We start from the raw sequence: 23,240 nt of genomic DNA, 5'->3' as shown, positions 1-23,240 counted from the left end.
TGATCACTTCATCTTCCATATTATCGTCTCTTGGCCTTGTAACAGAGATAGTTTGACGAGAAGTGGTTGATCCAAGCTGGACTGATGATTAGTTCATCAATTCGTTAAAAAAGAAAGAAAGACAATTCATATAATTCATAATTAATTTTCTATAGAGAATATAATACTTAGCAGGGTGACACATGGAGTTTTATTTATTCACCCATTCCATGGTGAGGTTTCTTTCCGGGGCAAGCCAAACAAAACGACTAATCCAAACTCGACTTCACAATAATAATAATAAAAAAATTCCACTCGCATGCTGAGCTACGAGTGATGCTTCCAGATCCGGTTTCGTTTTGCTTGCTACGAGGGATGCTCTCTTTTGTTTTGGTGCGTGAAATGAAATTGATAAAAAAAAAAAATTAAAATTAAAATATTTAAAAATGTTATAATTATACATACAGAAAATTTTAAAATATATCTATAAAACGATGACGGTTCGCTTACTTCAGCAAGTCTAATTAGGCCATCGAGCTTACTTCTAATCTATATCTATTGGACGATTTGTGATGCTTAGAAAATTAAATTAAATTAAATTAAATTAAAATAAATTTAATTTGATTTGTCACTCACCGTTGACATAAAATTAGGCATGCTAGAAAAGAGTGCGATACCAAGTCAAACGATCGGAAGAACTGACAGGCCTGCGGATTCCAGTGGGCTTTAGCCATGTCGACGCCGTCGGTGCCGATAGCTTACCAGGGAAACACGTCGGCGGCGGTGAAGGATTGGCTGAACAAGGGCGACAATGCGTGGCAGATGGTGTCGGCGACGCTGGTGGGGCTGCAGAGCGTGCCGGGGCTGGTGATCCTCTACGGCAGCATCGTGAAGAAGAAGTGGGCGGTCAACTCAGCGTTCATGGCGCTGTACGCCTTCGCCGCCGTGTGGATCTGCTGGGTCATCTGGGCCTACAACATGTCCTTCGGCGACAAGCTCCTGCCTTTCTGGGGGAAGGCCAAGCCGGCGCTCGGCCAGAAGTTGCTCATCGAGCAGGCGGCTTTGCCGGCCACCGCCCACTACTACCACTCCGGCGAAGTCGAGACGCCTATGATCGCGCCGTACTATCCCATGGCCTCCATGGTCTACTTCCAGTGCATGTTCGCGACGATCACCGTCGTCATCCTCGCCGGATCCCTCCTCGGGCGGATGAGCATCAAGGCGTGGATGCTCTTCGTCCCCCTGTGGCTCACCTTCTCCTACACCGTCGGCGCCTTCTCCCTCTGGGGCGGCGGCTTCCTCTTCCAGTGGGGTGTCATCGACTACTCCGGCGGATACGTCATCCACTTGTCCTCCGGCATCGCCGGCCTCACCTCTGCATATTGGGTAAGCTAGGGTTTACGTTTTGCACAAGTAATTTGCATTAGGGATTTGGGCCTGAATTGGTACAGGTCGGGCCGAGATCGGTGGGCGACCGCGAGAGGTTCCCACCCAACAACGTGCTGCTGGTGTTGGCCGGCGCTGGGCTGCTGTGGCTGGGGTGGACGGGGTTCAACGGCGGCGACCCCTACGCGGCCAACATCGACTCTTCCATGGCGGTGCTCAACACCCATATCTGCGCGTCGATGAGCCTCCTTATGTGGACGACGCTCGACGTGATCTTCTTCAAGAAGCCGTCCGTCATCGGCGCCGTGCAAGGGATGATCACCGGCCTCGTCTGCATCACGCCCGGTGCAGGTACCAACCCTAGCTCTAAACCCACCCAAATCTGTAATCGTGTCTCGAACCGGTAGAAACCCTAAATCCCCAAATCAACGAACCGCCAGGACTGGTCCAAGGGTGGGCTGCCATGGTGATGGGCATCTTATCCGGCAGCATCCCCTGGTTCACCATGATGGTGCTGCACCGCCGGTGGTCCTTCCTCAGCAACATCGACGACACCCTCGGCGTCTTCCACACCCACGCCGTCGCCGGCCTCCTCGGCGGCGTCACCACCGGCCTCTTCGCGGAGCCCGTCCTCTGCAACCTCTTCCTCCCCGTCACCAACTCCCGCGGCGGCGTCTACGGCGGCGTCGGCGGGGTCCAGCTCCTCAAGCAGCTGGCCGGCGCCGCCTTCATCGTCGCCTGGAACGCCGTCGTCACCACCCTCATCTGCCTCCTCATTCTCCTCGTCATGCCGCTGCGAATGTCCCACGAGCAGATGCAGATCGGCGACGACGAGGTGCACGGCGAGGAGGCCTACGCGCTCTGGGGCGACGGCGAGAAGTACGACGTGGCCAGGCACTTGCTGAGGTTCTCCGACGTGGAGCTGCAGCCGCCTCACGCTGCCACCGGTGTAACGCAGAATGTTTAGATTATCTTTTTGGCATTTTCCGTTTGTTCCCTTCGTCTACAAAGAAATGAATCTGACTGACGTTGTAATCCTTTTATAGTAGAAGCCCATTAATAGCGAACTGGCCCACAATTGCTACGGACGAGGACGGCCCATTGGGCTCGTTCAACTCGCTCTAGACGAACAGTCATAGCCGTTCAGGACGCTCCGATCTTTACTGGAGATGTCCAGTTTGCGAATGAAGAAGCGGTGGAATAGTTTACGTATAGAGTTCGTGCGGTACACGTTACGCGGCAGTTTTCTAACAACCCTATTTTATTGCTACTTTGCACCGCAATACGAAGAAAGAGTGGAAGACGACAAAGTAGTAGTCAATCCAGTACGTGGGTTCCTCGACGCTGGGGGAGGGAGGGGCGGCGGGCGAGCTGAATGCGGATGTGAAGAGGAAGGCCGGTGCGTTGACTTGGATCTTGTAATCGGAGGAGCTATCGGTTGATAGCTGCTGCCGGAGGAGTCTCTTTTCCATTTTGTTGCTTCAGCTCGTAGGGATCTGCTTATGTGAGTGAGTCCACTTTTCTCTTTTTGATTCTTTCGTGGCAGTAGGAGAAAGTGGTTGAGATTGGATCTTTGAGAATCCACGAGGAAAGGTTGAAGCTTTTTGACAAAATCTGCGTGTTTTTGTTCTGGTTATCGTTTTGTTTGTTCATGTGATGTTTGGCTTTATCTTTTAGATTGTTCATAAGAGGGAAGTGAGGTTGGTGTGATTTCATGTTCTGGGCCTGCAATCTTGATAAAGGAATTGTCTGTTTGGTTTCTGTGTGAAACTTATCTTTTAGTACAAGTTAGATCGGAGTAGAGCGTTTCAATGTTGATTCTGATCTTTGCTTTTGGTTTATAGCAGTCCTTTTTTTTTTCTGTTGCTGGCTTAAAACTGCTATATTGAATGATGATGGGTATGGCCTGCTTGAACAATTAGACTTCGTCCCCATTGACTTTGCGTTTCTTGAAACTTTGGTAGCTTTATCATTCGCTCAGTGACCTCCTTCGTAAACATGATTTCTATTGCTAATATGTAATCACAACTTCATTTTTTTTTTTCTCATCTCACGCATGGCATCAGCTTACTCTTGGTTTTCAAACTGCCAGAACGTTGTAAGACGGCTTTATGGATTCTAAACAGATACCAATTTTTGAAGCTTCCTCTTCGGGGGGAGATCAAGCAAGAAATCGTAATCAGAACCACCAAGTCAACGAGTCCAACTCCATAGATATATGTTTTGATGCTAGAAGTGAACAGTCCTTGATCAAGTTCTCATCGATCTTAGACGGCTCATCCAATCAGTCTTATCAGACCCCACAATTCAAAATGAATTTGGATCCAAGAGCTACGCTTAACAACCTGGATTTTCTAGAGCAAAAGATCCATCAAATTCAGGACATAGTTCGTTCCACCCTTAACAACGAAGGCAGGATCTCAACCCAATCGCATGAATTTGCTGCACAGCAGCAGCTCATAAACACCGATCTAACTTCTATCATAATTCAGTTGATCTCTACAGCAGGAACCCTTCTGCCCCCAGTGAAAAATGTTCTTGCAAATGGTGTCAGCTCTGTTGGACAAATCGGCAGCATTCCAGATTCTGCCTCTAACTTGGGACCTGTTGGCACTTCGCAACAAAAGCTTGACCTTGTTTCAGAGGGAACTGAGCTTTCTGAATATGAAGAGTTTATCAATGGTCTGGGTGATTGGGATGATGAGGGAATCAAGTCAATGTCCGCAGATGACAATGATGTGAAGGATAGTGGAGATGGGGTAAATGGAGAAAACCTTCCTCCTGGATCATATGAGGTTTTGCAGCTCGAAAAGGAGGAGATATTAGCACCACACACACACTTCTGCACAATCTGCGGGAAGGGATTCAAAAGAGATGCTAACCTACGGATGCATATGAGAGGCCATGGAGATAAGTACAAGAGTCCATCTGCCCTCTCCAAACCACAGAAAGAAGCAAGCTCTGAACCGGTGCTTGTAAAGAGATATTCATGTCCTTTTGTTGGTTGCAAGAGAAACCGTGAGCACAAGAATTTCCAGCCTCTTAAGACAATTTTGTGTGTGAAGAACCACTACAAGAGAAGCCATTGTGACAAGAGTTACATCTGCAGGAAGTGCAACAACAAAAAGTTTTCAGTGATGGCAGATTTGAAAACTCATGAGAAACACTGTGGTCGCGACAAATGGCTTTGTTCTTGTGGTACTACATTCTCAAGGAAAGACAAGTTGTTTGGGCACATTGCACTATTCCAGGGTCACACACCAGCACTGCCCATGGATGAAATTCAAGGTCAGGGAACCTCAGATCAAGGGCATAACCACGAAGTAACTACCAAAATGGAGGATGCACATGATCTCTTCTCTAACAATGCAATTGGAGTTACTAATGTTTCAGATTTCGGACTTGCTGAAGATGAGTATGGCTTTTTCTCTATGAACATCGACTCCAACTTTGGTGGAATTGATGGTTTTCAATGACCTACAATTCATTGGATGCATCTGATAGTTCATTTCCTGTTCATGGTGCTGGACCTTGGTCAGTCTCAGTATTAAATGATCGAGTTGTTGTCATAGATACAGTCCAAAATTAGTTCGCCACCTTAATTGATTCACTATGTTGATACCATTTCCATGTTTCTTATATGAGTTCCTTTGTTCTATATATTTCATAGCTTGTTCATTGTTTTTCTACTTTGTGTCATGTGTATTACAAGTAATTCAGTTATCAGAATGTTAGAATATTTCCTTGCTTGAATCAATAAATTCCACTCGCTTTAGGAAAATATGGGAATGTGATAATCCATTGCAGAAATGGAGACTATGGCGGGGTTGCTACTGGCACTTTTCCTCTATTCCACTTGCTTCTCATGCATATATTTGGCCACCTAGATTAAAAAAAAGAATTTTATAAAATATCCAAGCTGTTCACCTCCACTTGCGATGCTTTATGTTTTGGTAAGAATCCCTAGGAGTTTACTATTTTGTTTTCCACTGCCTTCCAGATTTTGAAATTGCAGCTCCTGCCTTGTGTCTACAAAGTGCAGACAAAAGGATGCCAACTTATAGGGCAATTCTCATCTTGATTAGGTGAGAGGAGGCAAGATCAGAAATCTAGCTGTTTGTTTCGTCCCTTCACAACAAGCACCCACTCATCTGATTCCAACTCTTTGAGAACATTGGAAGTCTCTTATTTTTTTAACGATGCACTTCGAGAAGTCGAAAGCAGTTTTCGAGGCCACAAAAGCAAGAGATTCTTGCCGAAATGCAGTACTGATTTGTCCAAATAATTTAATTGCAGCTCTGCGTCTTCTCTTTGAACTTTGATCGCCTTCCGCTGAGTAGGGACAGACTCCTGGAAGATGAACAATGCCATCAAAATGTGCTCTGCATAGTTAATTATCTTCAAAGCCAAAAAACAAGACCAGAGGAGCCAGTGTCAGGAGCAGAGAAAATTAAAAGAGGTGTGGGGATTCATTAGGTAGACCATCAAGAACGACTGGACCTTCCAACCCCCCACGAATTTAGCTCCATTAAGATATATTGGTACATGAGCTATCCAAGTTAATTAGACGAGCAAGAAACCCCATCACAGACAAAAGGAAACGATGGCTAAGTAAAGGTAGATCTACCAACCGTTGAGGATAAGGAACGATAACACATGATTACCTGAACATTTCTGCTGTCACTCTTCGGACCTGCTAACGCAGTTGAAATCCTCGCCCACGGCCGTGGCCCCTCCACGAACCTGCTCACTTCGCACACTTTTCGGGGAAAAAAAAAGTCAACCAGTATCAGTTACTGTGGCCCACACAATCAGTGAAGTGACATAGATTTTGCGCTATTTTATCCAGAAGCGAGCTGAGAGGGGGCAAGTCAACTGGGGTTGCTAGTTGACTTCGGTTTGTCAGTTCAATGAATGATGGTGCGTTATCCTTCCTTGGTACCGTGTGGAATATGGAAAGGAGAAGAAGATAATGTATTTCTTATTCCCGTAGACGATTTTAGCAATGTTTCATTTTTATTTGGTCTTGTAGATTAATTTTCTCGATCGGCCTATCTTATCCTACCTCTTGTTTATTCTATAGACTTGATCTTGTCCTTTTTCAAAATGCAAGGCTCAAAGTATAGATGATGGTAAACTCAATTCAGAACAATATGCACAAACTTCTTTGGAAAATAGTAGCTTTTTAAGGGGTGACTGTATAGGTTGTTGAATAAAGCTTGATTCAGCTTTGATTAAAAAACCATCTAATCAAGCAAGTAGCGATGGCGAAGCTTCATACAAAACGGCTCCTGTAAATTCATTTATATCAGCATGTTGCATTTATTCTTTACTTTTTTGACAGGATCGATGTACTTGCAGAACAGTGCGTTAGCTTTAGAATTTAATGTACTGTCCAAGAGCCATTGATGCTGGCCATGTCACAATGCATATCACACACACCTACCTACCTGTTCCGCCTGATCAGAGACTGCCTTGAACAAATAGAAGAAAGGGCAGAGAGGTGTGTCATGTGGAGCAAGTGTGTAGGTGGAACTAACATGGCCAGTGTCTCACATCACATCTTTATTCCAAGAACACATGCTCCTGTGGGGGATGAGGACAGCCGGAACACTGACTGGTGGGTAGGTACCCTTTTCCATCTTCCATTTCTCTCTTCCTCCCCATTTAAACCGACTGACAATGCATTATAAGCTTGCTTTATCGCCATCGAATTAGCTTACTCGATCAACCAGACTCAACCTCTGTAAGAATAAGCAAGTGGTCCATTCGTTGTCAGCTGAGCATATAGTTGTTCTATTTGATGCTGGATCTTCTTTTTTGATGGAGTGTCTCTACCTACCAATTGTTATTTCGCAATCCATAGACAGATGGTAATCATATCATTGACGGCTGTCTAATAGCAAAAACTGATCATACATGTCATGTTATGAATGGATAAATGGATAATGTATGTTCTTGTAAATGTAATGAGAAGATGGCAATTCACTATTTTTTGTTTGGAGAATATTTCTTAGAGTTTAATGGATGAATAAAGATTGTTCACCAAAAATGAACGGATGCACTTTCACCAAAAGCATTGATATTTTACGTGAGTTGGTGGTTCTAAGAGCTGGTCGGTCGTGAGCTTCTATTCAAATGTAAGTAGAAAGAGAACAAAGCCAAAGCAGGTAGCTCAGTAACTCGAGTGAGCCCCTCAAGCACAAGTGGCAGCTCTTTAACTGCGACACACTTACCTCCTCTTCCTCGCATATATATCGAATGCCTTCCCTCTCCCTTCTTCCATCCAAATTTGTTATCATAGCGCACAATCTTCTCTTTTCTTATCTCTCTTTTTTCTTTTCTTCTTCTTGTTCTTCTGTGACACGAGGAGCCAAAATTGCAAGTTGATTGATTATTGTGTTGGCATGGGGAGGTCTCCATGCTGTGAGAAGGCTCACACAAACAAGGGAGTTTGGACCAAGGAGGAGGATGAGAAGCTGATCTCCTACATCAAGGCTCATGGTGAAGGTTGCTGGAGATCACTCCCTAAAGCTGCTGGTGCTTACCTTTTTTTTGTTGTGTGTCAGTTTGATTTCTTGTTTTTTTTTTTTTTTTTTTTTTGTTTCATGCTCTGAGAGATTTGGTTCCCTGTTGTCGAAGGTTTGCTTCGATGCGGCAAGAGCTGCCGGCTGAGGTGGATAAACTACCTCCGACCTGATCTCAAGCGGGGCAATTTTACTGTTGAAGAAGACGAGCTGATCATCAAGCTCCATGGCTTGCTCGGAAACAAGTGTGTGATTAAATCCCTTATCCTAGCTACTTGCTTAGCTTAGTTTCAGGGATTGAGAGATCTTATTTGTCAAACAAAATTGTTGCCTTCAGATGGTCTCTGATAGCGGCGCAACTGCCGGGGAGGACGGACAACGAGATCAAGAACTACTGGAACACGCACATCAAGAGGAAGCTGCTCAGCCGAGGGCTCGACCCGCAGTCTCACCAGCCGATGATGCCCGACGATGTCGATCGCCGCTTCGACACCCTAAAGCAATCGGTGACCCAGGAGGCCATGACGTCGAGCGTCACGGGGAATATCTCCGGCGACGAGGGCGGCAGTGGGAGCAGCCGCGACAAGGGCCGCCACTTCTACCTCGACCTCAATCTCGATCTCACTATCAGCCTCCCTTATAATTGATCAGAAAAATCCCCCAAGCACTCGTACCGGATGCCAAAGCATCATCACAAGGCCGCCATTCTCAACTGATCATTAACATATATAACGTAATCAATCGACGAGCTTGTTTTCAGTCCTCAAATTAGATGAGTAATTATGCTGAACTTGTTGTTCCAGAAATGAAAGGTGTCGTGCATAGGAAAGAATCTTTCCCAACTTACGCCAAATAAAAGATGACAGAGCCGATGCAAACAAGCAATTTCCATCTGGTAAAAACTGAAACAGGAATTAGTAATTCATCTCTCGCGACACTGCAGCTGCTAGAACACCCCCCAGTTGGCAGAGAGGCATTGATTGCAGGCGCAAGCGACAATCTAATAATTCGATAGTTTGATCGATCGGAAGCAAATGAGTGGAGCTTTGCAACATCCTCATCCAAAAAGCGAAGAGGACAAAACAATTGCATCCAAGCTTTGCGCATCCTCATCACTTTACCATGCCAGCCACTGTGGGATCGACACACGGCTTGGGCGGTGGTAGTTGGCGGTTGGTAACCAAGTGACATCCCACGTCTGTCCTCTACCTCGTGGACTCATGAATGCGCTTGTTTGCCTCTGATGCTCCTGTTGTGCTATGCTTTTTTTTTCCGGATTCCCTGTTTCATTGGCTCCAGCTGAATGGAGCTGGTGGTTTTCTCTTTTCTTTTTCCTTTCAATAAAAAAATCTCGTGATCGATCGACGACTATCTCAACGGGCTGAGCGGTTTGAATCGTCCCTCTTTCTGTATATTTGTTGATCTAAAGGCTTGGCAACTTTGTGAGTGGGGCAGAGGATTTGATAGGCTTGAGTTTCCATTAACATTATTGATTATTGATGGGGTTGTCTCTGTTAGCTCGTTTGATGCCGATCCACATATGTCGACAGCTGATAGATATTTTATTTATTTATTTTGTTTGTTTGTTTATTTTGAGAAGGGGACTCGTTTAGTCGTTTTCCATGCCTCGTGGGTTCACTCATTGCCTCAATATTTGAGATTTTTAACTTGGATACTGTATTTACTTGAGCTAATGATTAACAGTTGGGATCCTTATTGAAATATTTCGATGAAATCTAGTGTTCGATTTTAAAATCAACGGCCGAACGCTAAATCCCTAAATCCTAAACCCTAAATTCTAAACCCTAAACCTTAAACTCTAAAGCAAATCACTTATTCAATATACGGCCTAGATTTAATCTTAACTTTAAAATTGAACGGTACAGATTCCCATCATAAATTTGTGACGGGAGTCTATTACAACAAGAAGCTTTTTTTAATGATCAATACTATATTTCGATGAAAGGGGAATTTAGGAAATAAATTGTGGTTGTTATCGAGATAACATTAAGAATATATATGCGATTAGTAATTTATATTAAGAGTATTAAGACTCGATAAAACATTCTGTAGGCACTCAAATATTCATAATTTGAATTTAAACTACGGTATATATGACATTTTTTTTAGATTTATCCAATGGGTGAATCTTCGAGATTTAATCCGTGGGTAAACCATGAGGAAAAATGGTCTGACTCTAAAATTAAATGATTTTGTAAGTATCTAAATATCTAGATTATTAAAAAAATAAATATTAGAGTATGAACCCTACACAATTATTCATCCATCCAACGGTGATATTATATGAATTCAATACTTTTGATTCAATTTATCTAGGCTAAAATACAAAAAAAATCTATTGTCTCCGTTTAAAAATAATAATATAATATTTTTATTTTTATTACACCATTGGAGTAATTACCATATGTAAAATTAAATCAATACTATATATTCAGCCTAAATTTTTCACTCACTCATTATTATAAAAAGACCAAAATCATTTTAAATGGTTACTACAATAATTATAATAATAATTAATTGACAACCACAGAGTACATCAATTTTGTGATGATTTTAATTTTTTATAAATAAGTTTGATCAAATTTATTTTTAAAAATAATATAAAAATAGTATATTATATATATATTTTTTGACAATTTATTTTTATGGCGTTGTAATAAAAAAAAATGATACGCTACATGAAAAATGTAGCATGAAATTCAACATGACACACTCAACTGCATGAATATGGGTTCCACTGTATGGATATGGGATTCACTGTATAGAATGTGTCATGTTGAGTTTTATGCTACATTTTAATAATTACTCCATGATTACTACAATAATGCTAGAATAACATTATTTTCAGTATTAGAAAAGATGGTGGATTACCTTTTGACTTTTTAAAAATAAAAGGTGTTATTTTAACTATTCGAATAATTAGGAGTGCCATTTTAATCTTTAATGATTTATCTAACATATTTTTAATTAAAAAATAACATTTATTTTTAAGGATGAGAAATCAAAAGTTGTTTTAGATCGAGCCACCTTTCTTTTTTAATTAGTTGCGTTAATATTTTTCTGTCAAATTTACTCGTCTAAACTCACTGCATTTTCATTTATCCATCCAAGAAATCCAAAAATGTGAGTTATAAATTCAAAAATTTAGTATTAAATATAATTTTTAAAAAATAATAAACAACAAACTGATAATAAAATTTACCGTAGTTTTTAAAAAGTGATGCATTAGTTATAAATTAATTTTTTTAAAGTATAATTTTTAAAATAAAGATCAAGATGACATTAGGCGCAAATTAATTAAAAATGGAATACAAATAAAACTACGATAATTTTATTTAAAATCATTACAATTTTTTTCTCAGATTCTAAATTCAAATAAATATATGCATTTTAACATAACAGTTATATTTATTTATACTTTTAAAGTAATGATTCAAAAATAAATATCAAAATATCTATATCATTTTTTAAAGTTAAATTTTAATTTCGAACGGATAAATGCACTTTATAAAATCATTGGAGCACTCTAACGGTGCTTTCACTTAAAAAATTCAAGAATTATTATGTAATAATTTTATCTAAAATTTGTTAAATTATTATTATTTAATAAAATCTTAATTTGGATAGATGCACCATAGGACAATTCTACTGGTGCTTTTTATATAATATCTTTTTGAATTAAAAATCTTTAAAATGCATACTTAATTTTTATACACTACAACAAAAACAGTCATAGACATCGGTGGAAAACCGATGTCTATGAGAAAATCGACTGATGTCTATGAAGGCGTTGTAAAAGGTCTGACATTTTAGACATCGGTTTGTAACCGATGTAATACAACTCAACGACATCGGTTTGTAACCGATGTAAAACCGATGTAATATCACTCAACGACATCGGTTTCGCAACGGTGTAAAACCGATGTAATATCTGTTTAACATCAATTTTAACAACGGTTTTCGACCGATGTAATATCACAAGGACATCGGTTTTACAACGGTGTAAAACCGATGTAATATATGTTTAACTCAACGACATCGGTTCTGCAACGGTGTAAAACCGATGTAATATCTGTTTAACATCAATTTTAGCAACGGTTTTCGACCGATGTAATATCACTTAACGACAACGCTTCCAAACCAATGTCATTGAATCTAAAACTGTTGTAATAACACTTATTTTTTTATGTTATTTGTAAATTATGATCGAGCAAGAGTACAAAAATATTATAAATTCACCCAACAAATCACAAATAGAAAAATACTGATATATTTAATCACCTCAATATTTACAAATAACCAAAAGTAACTAACACAATTATTCTTCTTGCAACATATTACACATTCCCTCAGCGTTTTCATCTCCAGAAGGATCACCTTCAGCCCCATCGTCCTCTTCCTGGTCTTTGCCATCTTGTTCATCATCATCCTCTTCGTCCTCATCTAAATCACCATCATCCTTGTTCTCTGGCACAACTTATAATATATATAAGCATATGTATAGAAATCTTGAAGATTCAGAAGGGCAATACTAATGTTGTCATGTCAGGTTTAATTAGATGAAAAAAAGCAACATAAAAAATTTGTCTTACCATAACCAAACGCCTGCTCCTGTGGATTAATGATTAAATAAACAATAATTAATGATTAAATAAATTTTATAATAGAGTATGCGTATGCTATAAATAATAAACGAAAGTATAATATTGTGTTAAGATAGTTACCTGAGCTGCAATATTGCTATCACCACTAATATAATTTCCAACACCGCTTCTAATGCCACCACTAGCAACCTAATTTGACAAACAAATTAGTTATTGTTAGTCTAATACAAAAGAAATAAGGTAGAACAATTTCTCACATATTGAAAGGAGCAACTAGAGGAGAAAAATGTATAACCGGCAAACTATTCTGTATATGAAAGGCATATAAGAAGGAAGAAAATCAGCAATTCTGTGCACCTGTAAACTTCAACAGTGAGTAGGGAGTGTATAATGGATGACGTGCTTCATGTTAGTAACCAACCCAGCCATGGATGACATGCTTCATCCATTATACCTTAAACTATGTCATAACATGAAATGCATATAAGAAATGCTGCATCAGGTGTAGTAGAAGTCCGATTAAATAAATTGCAATCGCCATGGATCTTTTAGCTTTGGTTTTTCTTAGTGCTGAAAACACTTGCAGAGTTTAGAATAGTAAAGGAAGAGGAACCAACCTTATCCCAATTCTTGAGAATGCAAGTGCTCTGATACTGCTGGATGAGGTTGGGATTGCCTTAGTAACTTGCCTTGCTCCAATTTTATACTTAGAAATCCAAGTTTTATGCATGTAAAATGAAGAGTAGCTTCATGCACAAAGTTGGATGCAACTCAATCTCATCTAACGGTTACGATATAATCTCTTTTAGATATAATTTGATGTGATTCGGCATAGGACTTTACAGAGATCCTCTTCCCTATGACACCAAAGGTATAATGAAAATCATGGAAATAATGTTCACACCTCGTGAACCGACCTCTCAGTTCGCTTTACCTCAACACTGAATTAAAACCAAAACCTCAGATCTCGTCCATCGGACGCGACTCTGAGAAGAAACCTTCGGTTTAATCTATTTCTTGTATTTCTCACAATTTCCAAATCCTAAGCTGTGGAATGTTCCACTTTGAGAAATCCCACAGATCAACTTGATCTCATCCATAAACTCATCCTATTTTGGCTCTGTAAACTTCACATCTTAATTCTGTGCACCTGTGACAACATGAAAAACCATATTTTGGTTGACCTATTGCATCAAAAACAGAAACTTCATCAAATCCTATCAATAAAACATAGTGTTTGTAAATTATAGTAGTTTCTCGGTTAAAGGTTGGTACCTCAGAGTTCATTACTGTTGAATTTATAGTAACTACTGCAGCAATCATATTTTTTGAGAAAATTACGTAGTGCATAACTTTGGGGACTTCCAAGTTTATTAGAATGAGAATTCTTGAAACCTGTTGAAAGTTTAAAAGACCCCACTGTCAATCTCATAGACAAGCAATGAAAACTTTTTGGCATGGTTTGAACACCAAGGTGGTAGAGAAATGCACTTAAAATCTTATCGAGATTTTACCTTCCAGAAGATCTCGAGGTTGTAATCACAGTCGATGTAGACGGCGGCAGCGAAGGACTCTACGATGTCGGCGAGCACTTTGGGGGCCTTGATGTAGCCTCCGTGCTGCATCCTCCCCGCGTCCTCCATCGCTTCCTTCATCACCATCGCCGTGAACTCCCCCACCTGATCGGAGAGGAAGTAAATTAGGGTTAGCGCCGTCACCAAAAGGAAATCCGAGAAACAGAGGGTTGGTTCACGGACCAAGTGGTCGAGGGTCGTGGAGGTGTGGCGGAGGAAGCGATAGAGGCCATGGCGGACGACGGCGCGGGCGAGCTTCTCGGTGGAGATGTTGGCGGAGCGGAGGAGCGTGAGGGGGCAGTCGCGATCGCGTGGTTTTAAAATAGAATTATCAGGTTTTAATGGCTTTTAACAGCGCTATATCCCTGAGCACTGTTAATAATATTATTTAACATTTTTTAACAGCGTATTTCTATACATGCTGTCAAAGATATTTTTTTAACAGCATATATTTAATATACGCTGTAAATATTTATAAATATTATTTAATATTCACAGCGTATAATTTGTGCATGCTGCGAAAAATAGCCGAGACGGAGAAAGGACGGGGGTTGAAACCTAGCCGAGACGAAGAATCGCGACAGACACCGCGGGGGTTGAAAGAGCGCGATTTGTGATTTTATCAAATAACCCTTTTAAGATATATATTTTTTAATTCTTTTAACAGCATACATGGATGCGCGCTGTCAATACCTACAAATATTAGTTATTATCCGCAGCGTATAATTTTTTCACGCTACGAAAAATAATATTCGCAGTGTACTATTATTTGTGCGCTGTTAATTGTAAAAATATAACATATTATCCGCAACGCATATATTAGGTGCACCATAAAAACCATTATTAACAGCGCACTATAATTGTGTGTCGTTAATGACGTGCTGCGAAAAAATAAAAATATCCCCCCTCTACCGTGTATTCCGATCCTATACTACAATGTGTAGAAACTATTTAGTAGTTGCTTCAATGTATTTAAAATGAGTTTAGAATTTATATAATGTAGAAGCTACCAAGTATCTGCTATAACGTGTAGAAGTTATTTGATAGCTGCTAAAACGTGTAGAAGTTACTCAATAGCTACTATAACGTGTTTAGTGTAAGTCTAGATTTTATTATTTAGAGTTTAAGATCTCTGACACTATTATATTAAATTATTTTTATCAATTTAGTCAAAACTATTTAAACTTCATCAAAATTATTTAAAGTAGTTGTAGAAACTATATATAGCTGCTACAATCCTAAATTTTAAATCTTAAATCCTAAATATATACTTCTATACGGTGTAAACCCTAAATCTTAAATCTTAAATTTATTTTAAATATGTTGTAGTGCTACCAAATAGCTTATACACGTTGTAGTAGCTACTGAGTAGTTGGTACATGGTATAAATCTTAAAATTTAAATCCTAAATTCACTGTAAATATGTTATAGTAGTTATTTGGTAACTTCTACAACAACAGTGCTGAGTGAAGGATATTATCGAGATAAAATTATAAGAGGGGCATCTATTTGACTTTTTTAGAAAAAGAGTGTCAATATGATGTTCTTAATTTGGGATGTCCTGTTGATTGTTATCCAAAATAAAAAAAATGCTCTTTATTATTATTTTCGTTAAAAAGGGCATCGTAATTTTTTTTAAAAATGTCAAAATAATGCACCATTACATTTTTCAACTCAAAAATACCTTTGTTCTAGTATAGTAATTTTTATCAAAATTACTAAAATGTATAATAACTATATTTAAAACTACTTAAACTTGTGGCATCTTTATTCAAATTACTATGACATGTAATAACTTTGTTCAAAACTAAATTATTTAGAGTAGTTTTGGTCAAAATTACTTGATATTATAGAGATTTTTTACAAATTATTATACCTTATTGTAGTTTTGAACAAAGTTGTTATACTTTGTAATAGTATTAAACAAAGTTATTATAACAATAATGAAGAGATTTTGATTAAATTTGAATAATTTAACCAAGTTAAAAAAATATTTTAATATAACAATGTTGTATGTATGATAATTTTTATCAAATAGAAGTACTTTTATTTTATGTTGCAATAATTTTGACTAAAATTCCTATAGCAACATTGAAAAAAAATATTTTCACAATGAAAAATAACATGAAATGTTATTTTGAATATTTTTAAATATTAAGATAATTTTTATAATATTTGACGTGGTTTTTTTTTCACTTTTCCTTTTTTACTCATGTTTCATAGTTGATGAATTTTTTAGATCATCTACTTTTGAAACTTCTTATTATTTGATGAAATTGCTTTCTCATCCATGATACAACCAATATTCAGAAATTGGGAGAGATTATGGTCTATCATGTTGTCAATCATGAATCCTCCGATTAGATAACTTGAAAGCATCGTCACATAAAGCTTATTCCATTCTGTCACACGTCTCGCTAACGCTACAATTCCTCCATTCAAAACTCAGTATCAGGGGAAAAGGAGTAGAAGCATCGACACCACGATACACCACTACCTGGTTTTGCAAAATGGAACTTGGTCCTCGCCGTGGTCTTTTTGTGGTTTTTTTTTTTTTTTTTTTTATCAATCAGGGATTCTTCTCTCGTTCAAGGCGGCCTCAAAGCGACTGCAGGAATCTACTCTCATCTCAGTGCTCATATCATTCTCGGGTGCTGGATAATAATCTTCCCTAAGCTGGACGTCCCTCAGCACCGGTATCCCGAGGAAAAATCTCATGAAGTGTTCATGGGTGGTGCCATGGATGAACAACTTCCTCAAGCTGACGCACATTTGTAACAGTGCGGCCGCTGGAAGCGACAAGCTTCTCTGGTTCACCTCCTTGTCCTGAGGTGGCCAATAATCGAGCTCGTAAAGGGTGAGGAGCTCACCTATTCCATGAAGGTAAAATCTCTCCCATAAGCTCAGATCCATGTGGCCGATGGGTGCCGTCAGCGCGTATCCGATGGCCTCGCCACAGTCCAGTTTCATCTTCCGCAGGGCAGGGTAGCGAGAAAGAAAGCTCAATCCAAACACTCTCTGTCTAGGTTTGGGGCACAGCCTGCAGTCGCCCTCCACTTTGATGCAGATTTCTTCCAGCTGAGGGCACCTCTCAAGGCCGGCGTCGCCCAATGGGGTTAACACTTCTCCGGCAGGTATCCAAAGAGAGCCGCCTGAGCTTCGCCCAGGTCCGAAACCAGAAACCAATGCTTTCGCTGCTATCAAGATCATTATCGTCAGAGTACTTACATTTCTTGCTTTTCGACTCGTGAAGCAGTAAATGCTCTTCCTCCAAGTCCGACTCTTCTTCGACAGTCTTGTCTGGAGTCTGGGGCTGCTGATCCAGTTCGGGAGACACCCAGATGCAGTCGATGTGAAGGCGCTCGATGCGGTCGCGGATCGGTTCCATCGCACGTAGATATCTTGCGGCGTCAAGGAGCTGGCAACCGGAGATGGAGACGTCCACCAGCGTGGAGTGTAGCTTGCTAGCCAGCCTCTTTATCCCCGAGGCGGTCACCTTGTTACAACTGTGGATCTCCAATCTGTAGAGTCTCTGGCAACCGCGGGCGATGGTGGCGAGGCTGGAATCGGTCAGATCAGCTGAATTCTTGATGCAGAGAGATTCCAAGTGGCCGCAGATGGAGACGCCGTCCAGGTGCTGCCACACGCCCTGGCAAACGCCCTGGAAATGCCCAAGCTTGAGGGATTTGACCTTGGGACATTTGTTCCCCAAGGTCTCCAATGCCAGACCGGTGTCTCTAACATTGAGGCAGAGATCTAGGGCGAGATCCTCCAAGAGAGGAAGCCGGGCAAATAGCCCCTCGAGGCCAGGACCGGTGATCGAGGCATCATCCTTGGTCTCGGAATCGCTGCGAGAGGGGGAGAGAGTAGCCGGATCGACGAGGTGGAGGAGCGAAAGCCGAGGGCAGGCGGAGGCGAGAGCGAGGAGGCCGTCGTCGTCGATAAACTCGATGCAGCGGGGATTGAACACACAGGGAAGGAGAAGTTGGGTGAGGTTAGGACAGGCTGCAGTGATGGCAGCCAGTTCAGAGGAACGGTAGCCCTCGTTGGAGGCGGGGCAGAGAAGATCCAGGCTCGTGAGGGAGGCGGCAGTGAAGGGGTACTGGTGGAGTGCTGGGGGAACATCCTCGGTCCAACAGTAGAACTGGGAGAGATCGAGGGCGGAGAGCGCGGGGCAGGCCTGGAGGAGAGGCGCCAGATCGGCGCCATGGGGCAGGTTGGAGGGGCGTTGATGCCAGCGGATGAGGCGGGCAGTTCGGAGCCTGGGCCAGAGCGGGGCGAGGGCGGCGATGACAGAGGGATCGCGCGCGTAAACGGTGAGCGAGGAGACGGAGGGAAATGCCTGGGCCAGGCGTGCGGCGACGAGGGCGGCGTGGTCGTAGGGGAGGTTGTGCTGCTGCTGATGATGATGGTGGAGGAGAGGGTGGTGACCCCAAGGGGAAAGGAAGGAGAGGTCGAGCTGGGCAACGGCGGGGAAGCAGGTGGGTAGGAGAAAGGCTAAACGGACGTATCCGCGGAGGGCGAGGGCGGTGCGGGTGGCGCGCTCGATGGAGCGCCACCGACAGCAAGCGAGCGCCATGGCGTTGCGAGTGCGCACGTCTTCCACCAGAGAGAAGAGTTGAACCAGGATTTGCTCCGGTAGATCATGGATGTGTGTAGCGGACGATGCCGCCGCCGCCATCTACAAGCTACAATAACTACGAATTAAGCAGTGGGAGGAGCGTTTGAAGAAAGTAAGATTGTTTGTTTGGTTTAGACGATGGAATTTTGATTAGATGGGACTTGATTTGATTAGATTTTATTAAAGAAAGCAAGTGGTAATTGAAGGAAGGAAGGAAGGAAGGAAGGAAGAGGGAAAGAGGATGATGATGGAATTGGATAGGGGTGGAAGAAGGTGAGGACATGTGACGGTGATTGCTTTAATGTCGTCTTCCGCCAGGTATTGCTCGGATAATTACGAGTTTGTCCGCCTGTGACATTTACGATTATAAACGCCTCCGTTCATTTAATTAGAGTAGGATTTATGAAATAAAAAAATACATTTAAATATTTATGGTAATTTTATGAAATACATGTAAATAAAAGATTTATTTTAATAACTCATGCGTAACATAAAATGAATTCAAAATTATTAAATTTCAATATGTCAATAGATAAAATTATTCAATCTCATGAAAGTAACTAGAGATGTTTTATAACCTTCAAACAAAAGTCGAATGATAGTTTTGTAGAGTTTTGCAAGCATAACTTACCTAAGCTCAATTTTGCAATCATGATTTACTTAAATTATAGACGGAACGAATGAATGTACAATTTTTTACTTCTAGGGCAACCTCAAAATATAAACAATGGCAGAAGAAAAAAAAGTCCAGTCATGTTGTGAATGATCTAGTGGTACCAAATAGTATTGAAAAAATATTTATATAATGTGGTTGGTCAAAGGTATTCGTATTTAGCAAAAATTTAATGTGTGTGTGATATGTATGTTGCACATTATGTGAGTACTTAGTATTAATTTTTTTAATAGATTTTAGAATATAATATTTAGTGTTCAAGATTTAAAATTTATGGTATAGTATTTATGATAAATGAAGTAAAAATTAAAGTTAAAAAAAAAATACTAGGTGCTTATGGAATATGCATCATTCACGTACACATTGGATCTCGAACATAGTAGAAGGGTGAATATTATTTTTTTATGATATTATATTTTAGAGATAATGTAATGGAAAATAAGAAATACAAATGAAAATAAAATCAGATGAGGTAGTGATTTAACATGGTTTAACAATCCTTTGACTCTTACTCTACAACTTATGATATTTTCATAGATCACACCAAAGAACATCTCTATATTTTCTTCTCAATTGCATTAGATGTGGAGAAATATCATAAAATTCAACATTCATAAAATACAACAGCTATAATAAAATTTTCCCAAAGAAGAGTATTTAAGTTGTTTGCACTTGAGTGTTATTGAATTTTATAGCCTTCTTTTATAATATGCTTCTCAAATTCAAACTTAACCTGTCGTTATGTTTGTTAATAGAAGCCCTAAGCCAATTATGTGATGATTGAATAGGCCTTTTATATCATATTCTTTTATTAATAAAGGCATAATTTTTAGTTATTATACATACTTTGTATTTGTGCCAAATAACTCAGTATAATAATGTCCTTGGGTAGCTAGTTCTAATCTATATCATATCTATTGGAATCGTCCTGGTGCAATGCGCTTGTTTACACGTTTCAGAAACGTGCGCAGTGGAAATATACTGATAATTAAACTAATTATTATCACAACACACGTATGCAAAGCAGGAATTAAACAAGTATAAGGCATGATAGGAAATTAAAATTTTTAGAATGAAATTATTCTAAACGCGTACCTCGCGGATGATGACATTGAGCGGTATTGGTATCAATCGAGCGATCCTCGTCGGAGTCCCTCCTCTACTGGTGATCCACGCCAAGCTTTCGTCTGAACGGCTTTGGAAGCCACGAATCGTGTCATCGTCTTCGGTACTAGCGGATGATCGATGACGATCGAATCGAGAGAAGACTTATTCTGAGAGCTACACAATAACGTTTATTGCGATCGTTCCGAGACTTTCTAACTATCACCGAGAATCGTATTCTCGATGTAGCTTTTGGTAGTCAACTTTTGACCGCCAATTTAGGACAAGCAATCAAAAAATCTTTTTCGGTAATGATGGAACAATTCTTCGTAAGAATCATCCGTGTTTGTTTTTCGGCAACATCTATCCTCGATGAATAATTCATCGGAGGCCAGATGCAACCCTACATGAGTGTCAACATCATGGCAATGATGTCCAACCGGTAGCTACAGTAGCTCCGGAAATAGATACAAACTCCAGAAAGAAAACAAAACAATCCCTTTCTTCTCCGTCAACACAAGAATAAAGCACTTTCGGTCGGCAAGCACTCTCTGGTTCTTCTGGTCAGCAACATAGAACAGAGAGGAAGCTTGCTCTCTACTTCTTCTGGTCGACAACATAGAGACTAAGCACAGCAACCGACCATCGTAGCAAAGGTGCGTAAATGCATATCCTCCCTTTCTCCATTGGCCAGCAATAGGAGACGCGACTCCTCTCCGACGACAGCGAGGAGAGGGAGAGGCGCGAACGGCGGGGAGACACAAATCGCGGTCGGGGCGATGGTGTTTGCGCTAGGAGGAGAACAAAGCTTGGCGGCGGCGGTGAAGAACAGAGGAAAGGTGAGAAAGATCTATGTTTTTGCCACCATGCTTCCTCAGGCGGCGGCCAAGGCTAGGATTTGCCACCAGCCGAGCGGCCGGCGTCGCTTCTTCACCACCGCGCTCCACCGCTCTCCATGGTTTCCACTCCCTTTCCCTCGTCGTAGTCGAAAAGCAAAGGGTGGCTGCCATTGGAAGGGGCCTCCTTGCCTGGGACCGACCGCCACACTCGCCGGAACAAACGTCGCCGCGCATTTGGGAAGAGGAAAACTAGGAATCGGCGCTGCGCGATTGGGAACGGAGAGGAACAGAGGAAAATCGCGTGATTCCTATATTTTTATCGCGCGGCAGGGAAAAGCTATAGTAACCTAGGTTTTGGTTTGGATGAGCCGGCGCGCTTTGCCTGAACCAGACTTGAGTTTTGGTTTTTTACTGTAGCAAACCAAATTCTAGGGCTTATTGTAGCAACTGTTGGGATTGGCTAAATGCATTGCGCGTGTTTATACTTTTCATAAACGAATACACAGTGGAAGAAAATAAATAATAATCTAAATTATTACAACACTCACAACCACGCATGCAAGATACAACACGGTTTGTATGAAAGCAGAAAAATAAAATTTTTAGAATAACAAAGTATTCTAGTTATACCCGACGAATAACGTGAAGCGGAAATGGCATGTACTATCGGTGATCCACGCCAAGTTTGTCGGGATGACTTCTCAAGCTCGAGTCGAGTTACTGGTTGCAGTACTAGTCGTTAATCAGCAACGGTCGATACAAAAGAATACCCTAATATCGGAATGCTCAACAACACACGTTGCTTTCGTTTCCGAGGTTTTCTAACGATCGCCGATAAACTAAATTTACGATGATCTTCAAAGGCAAATAAAACACGAGCTTCCGGCAGCTATCAAGTGGAAATAGCAGCAACTTCCACACAGCAAGGTGTAGGACCTCCTTTACTGTGAGCAGCAAGGAACCGGCAAGTGCTCCTTCACCGTGAGCAGCAAGGAACAACAAGTGCCCTTCACCGTGAGCAGCAAGGAACAGCAAGTGCTTTCGGCAGCAGAGAGACAAGAAGAAACAGTAGCCTTCTTCTTCTTTGTGGTCGGCAAAAAACAGGGCAATAAGAAATGGCAAAGGAAGGGAGAAAAGAAAGGACTCTTACACCTGTAACCATAGCCAACCCCTTCTCTTATAGTGCCGAAAACCCAACCCTTAACCAGCCGGCCAACCCTTCCTTCCTTTTCTCACCTGCAGCTTTAGGAAGGAGATCAAATCTCCTTCCTTATCTTACATGATCAGCAGCAATAAAAGGATGTGTTGCCTTCTTTGCGTGCGCGATGCCTGGAAGGGAAGATTTGCTTCCTTTCTTGCTTGTAACCATATACTTTCTTATGTGGCTATTAGTATGACTATTAGTCCTTGGACATGAAGTCACCATGGTTCCCAACATAAGGAGTTACATACTTTGGCTTCGTCAACCGTCACCCGTAAATGGGTGGACTATAAAGGCGATTACCGGGTATATAACAAATTATGTGGAGGGATGTGAGTGATGTAGATGAGATCTATCCCTCCTATATAATGAGAGTGATATCATAGTTCTTGATAGAGTGAGACCACCAAAGTGCATGGCCATACCCAAATAAGTCAACATGAGATGTTGAGCTCATTTGATTGGAGTGAGTCTGGTTGGAGTTTAAGACATAGATTGATTAGAGGATGACACGGTCTATGCCTCGGTTTGATCAATCATGATATCAAGGATAGAAGGACATGGTCACATATTGTGAGAGTCACAATTAGTAGTCACAATGGTGATGTTGGATCTCAACATTCTTATAACTTGGGTAACAATGATGTGTTGCTAGATACCGATCATTGTTTATGTTTCTAAATTGGTTTAGAAGCATTGCCAACGTTACAA

At 40.9% G+C, this 23,240-nt stretch overlaps 4 protein-coding genes across 6 annotated transcripts; 3 read left to right on the top strand and 1 right to left on the bottom strand.

Moving 5' to 3' along the window:
• The first annotated feature begins 672 nt into the window (after positions 1-672).
• On the top strand, positions 673-2,402 carry LOC141824151 (ammonium transporter 3 member 3-like). Its single transcript, XM_074711393.1, has 3 exons — positions 673-1,365; positions 1,431-1,716; positions 1,806-2,402. The coding sequence occupies exons 1-3, from the start codon at positions 712-714 to the stop codon at positions 2,330-2,332; spliced, it is 1,467 nt and encodes a 488-aa protein (XP_074567494.1). The 5' UTR covers positions 673-711; the 3' UTR covers positions 2,333-2,402.
• A 283-nt stretch (positions 2,403-2,685) lies between these two features.
• LOC141825586 (zinc finger protein STOP1 homolog) lies at positions 2,686-5,084 on the top strand. 3 transcript variants are annotated; one of them, XM_074712966.1, is made up of 2 exons: positions 2,686-2,869; positions 3,458-5,084. In XM_074712966.1, exon 2 carries the CDS (start codon positions 3,477-3,479, stop codon positions 4,839-4,841), a length of 1,365 nt encoding a protein of 454 aa, XP_074569067.1. In that variant the 5' UTR covers positions 2,686-2,869; positions 3,458-3,476; the 3' UTR covers positions 4,842-5,084. The 3 variants fall into 3 exon arrangements, with proteins under 3 accessions (XP_074569067.1, XP_074569066.1, XP_074569068.1); XM_074712965.1 differs by having other exon boundaries at positions 2,686-2,873; XM_074712967.1 differs by having other exon boundaries at positions 2,686-2,958.
• A 2,559-nt stretch (positions 5,085-7,643) lies between these two features.
• On the top strand, positions 7,644-9,287 carry LOC141823516 (transcription repressor MYB4-like). Its single transcript, XM_074710808.1, has 3 exons — positions 7,644-7,905; positions 8,008-8,137; positions 8,230-9,287. Exons 1-3 carry the CDS (start codon positions 7,773-7,775, stop codon positions 8,537-8,539), a joined length of 573 nt encoding a protein of 190 aa, XP_074566909.1. The 5' UTR covers positions 7,644-7,772; the 3' UTR covers positions 8,540-9,287.
• A 7,185-nt stretch (positions 9,288-16,472) lies between these two features.
• LOC141824725 (F-box/LRR-repeat MAX2 homolog) lies at positions 16,473-18,859 on the bottom strand. The gene is given in 2 exon segments (XM_074712054.1): positions 16,473-17,233; positions 17,235-18,859. Coding segments are annotated over 2 exon segments (2,115 nt in total). The 5' UTR covers positions 18,773-18,859; the 3' UTR covers positions 16,473-16,656.
• Positions 18,860-23,240: the final 4,381 nt, after the last annotated feature.

Source organism: Curcuma longa, chromosome 3, assembly GCF_044706935.1.
Source record: "Curcuma longa cultivar G26 ecotype Majalengka, Jawa Barat chromosome 3, ITB_CL_G26_1.1, whole genome shotgun sequence".
Taxonomy (NCBI): Eukaryota; Viridiplantae; Streptophyta; class Magnoliopsida; order Zingiberales; family Zingiberaceae; genus Curcuma; species Curcuma longa.
This window is presented reverse-complemented; position numbering and strand designations above follow the sequence as displayed.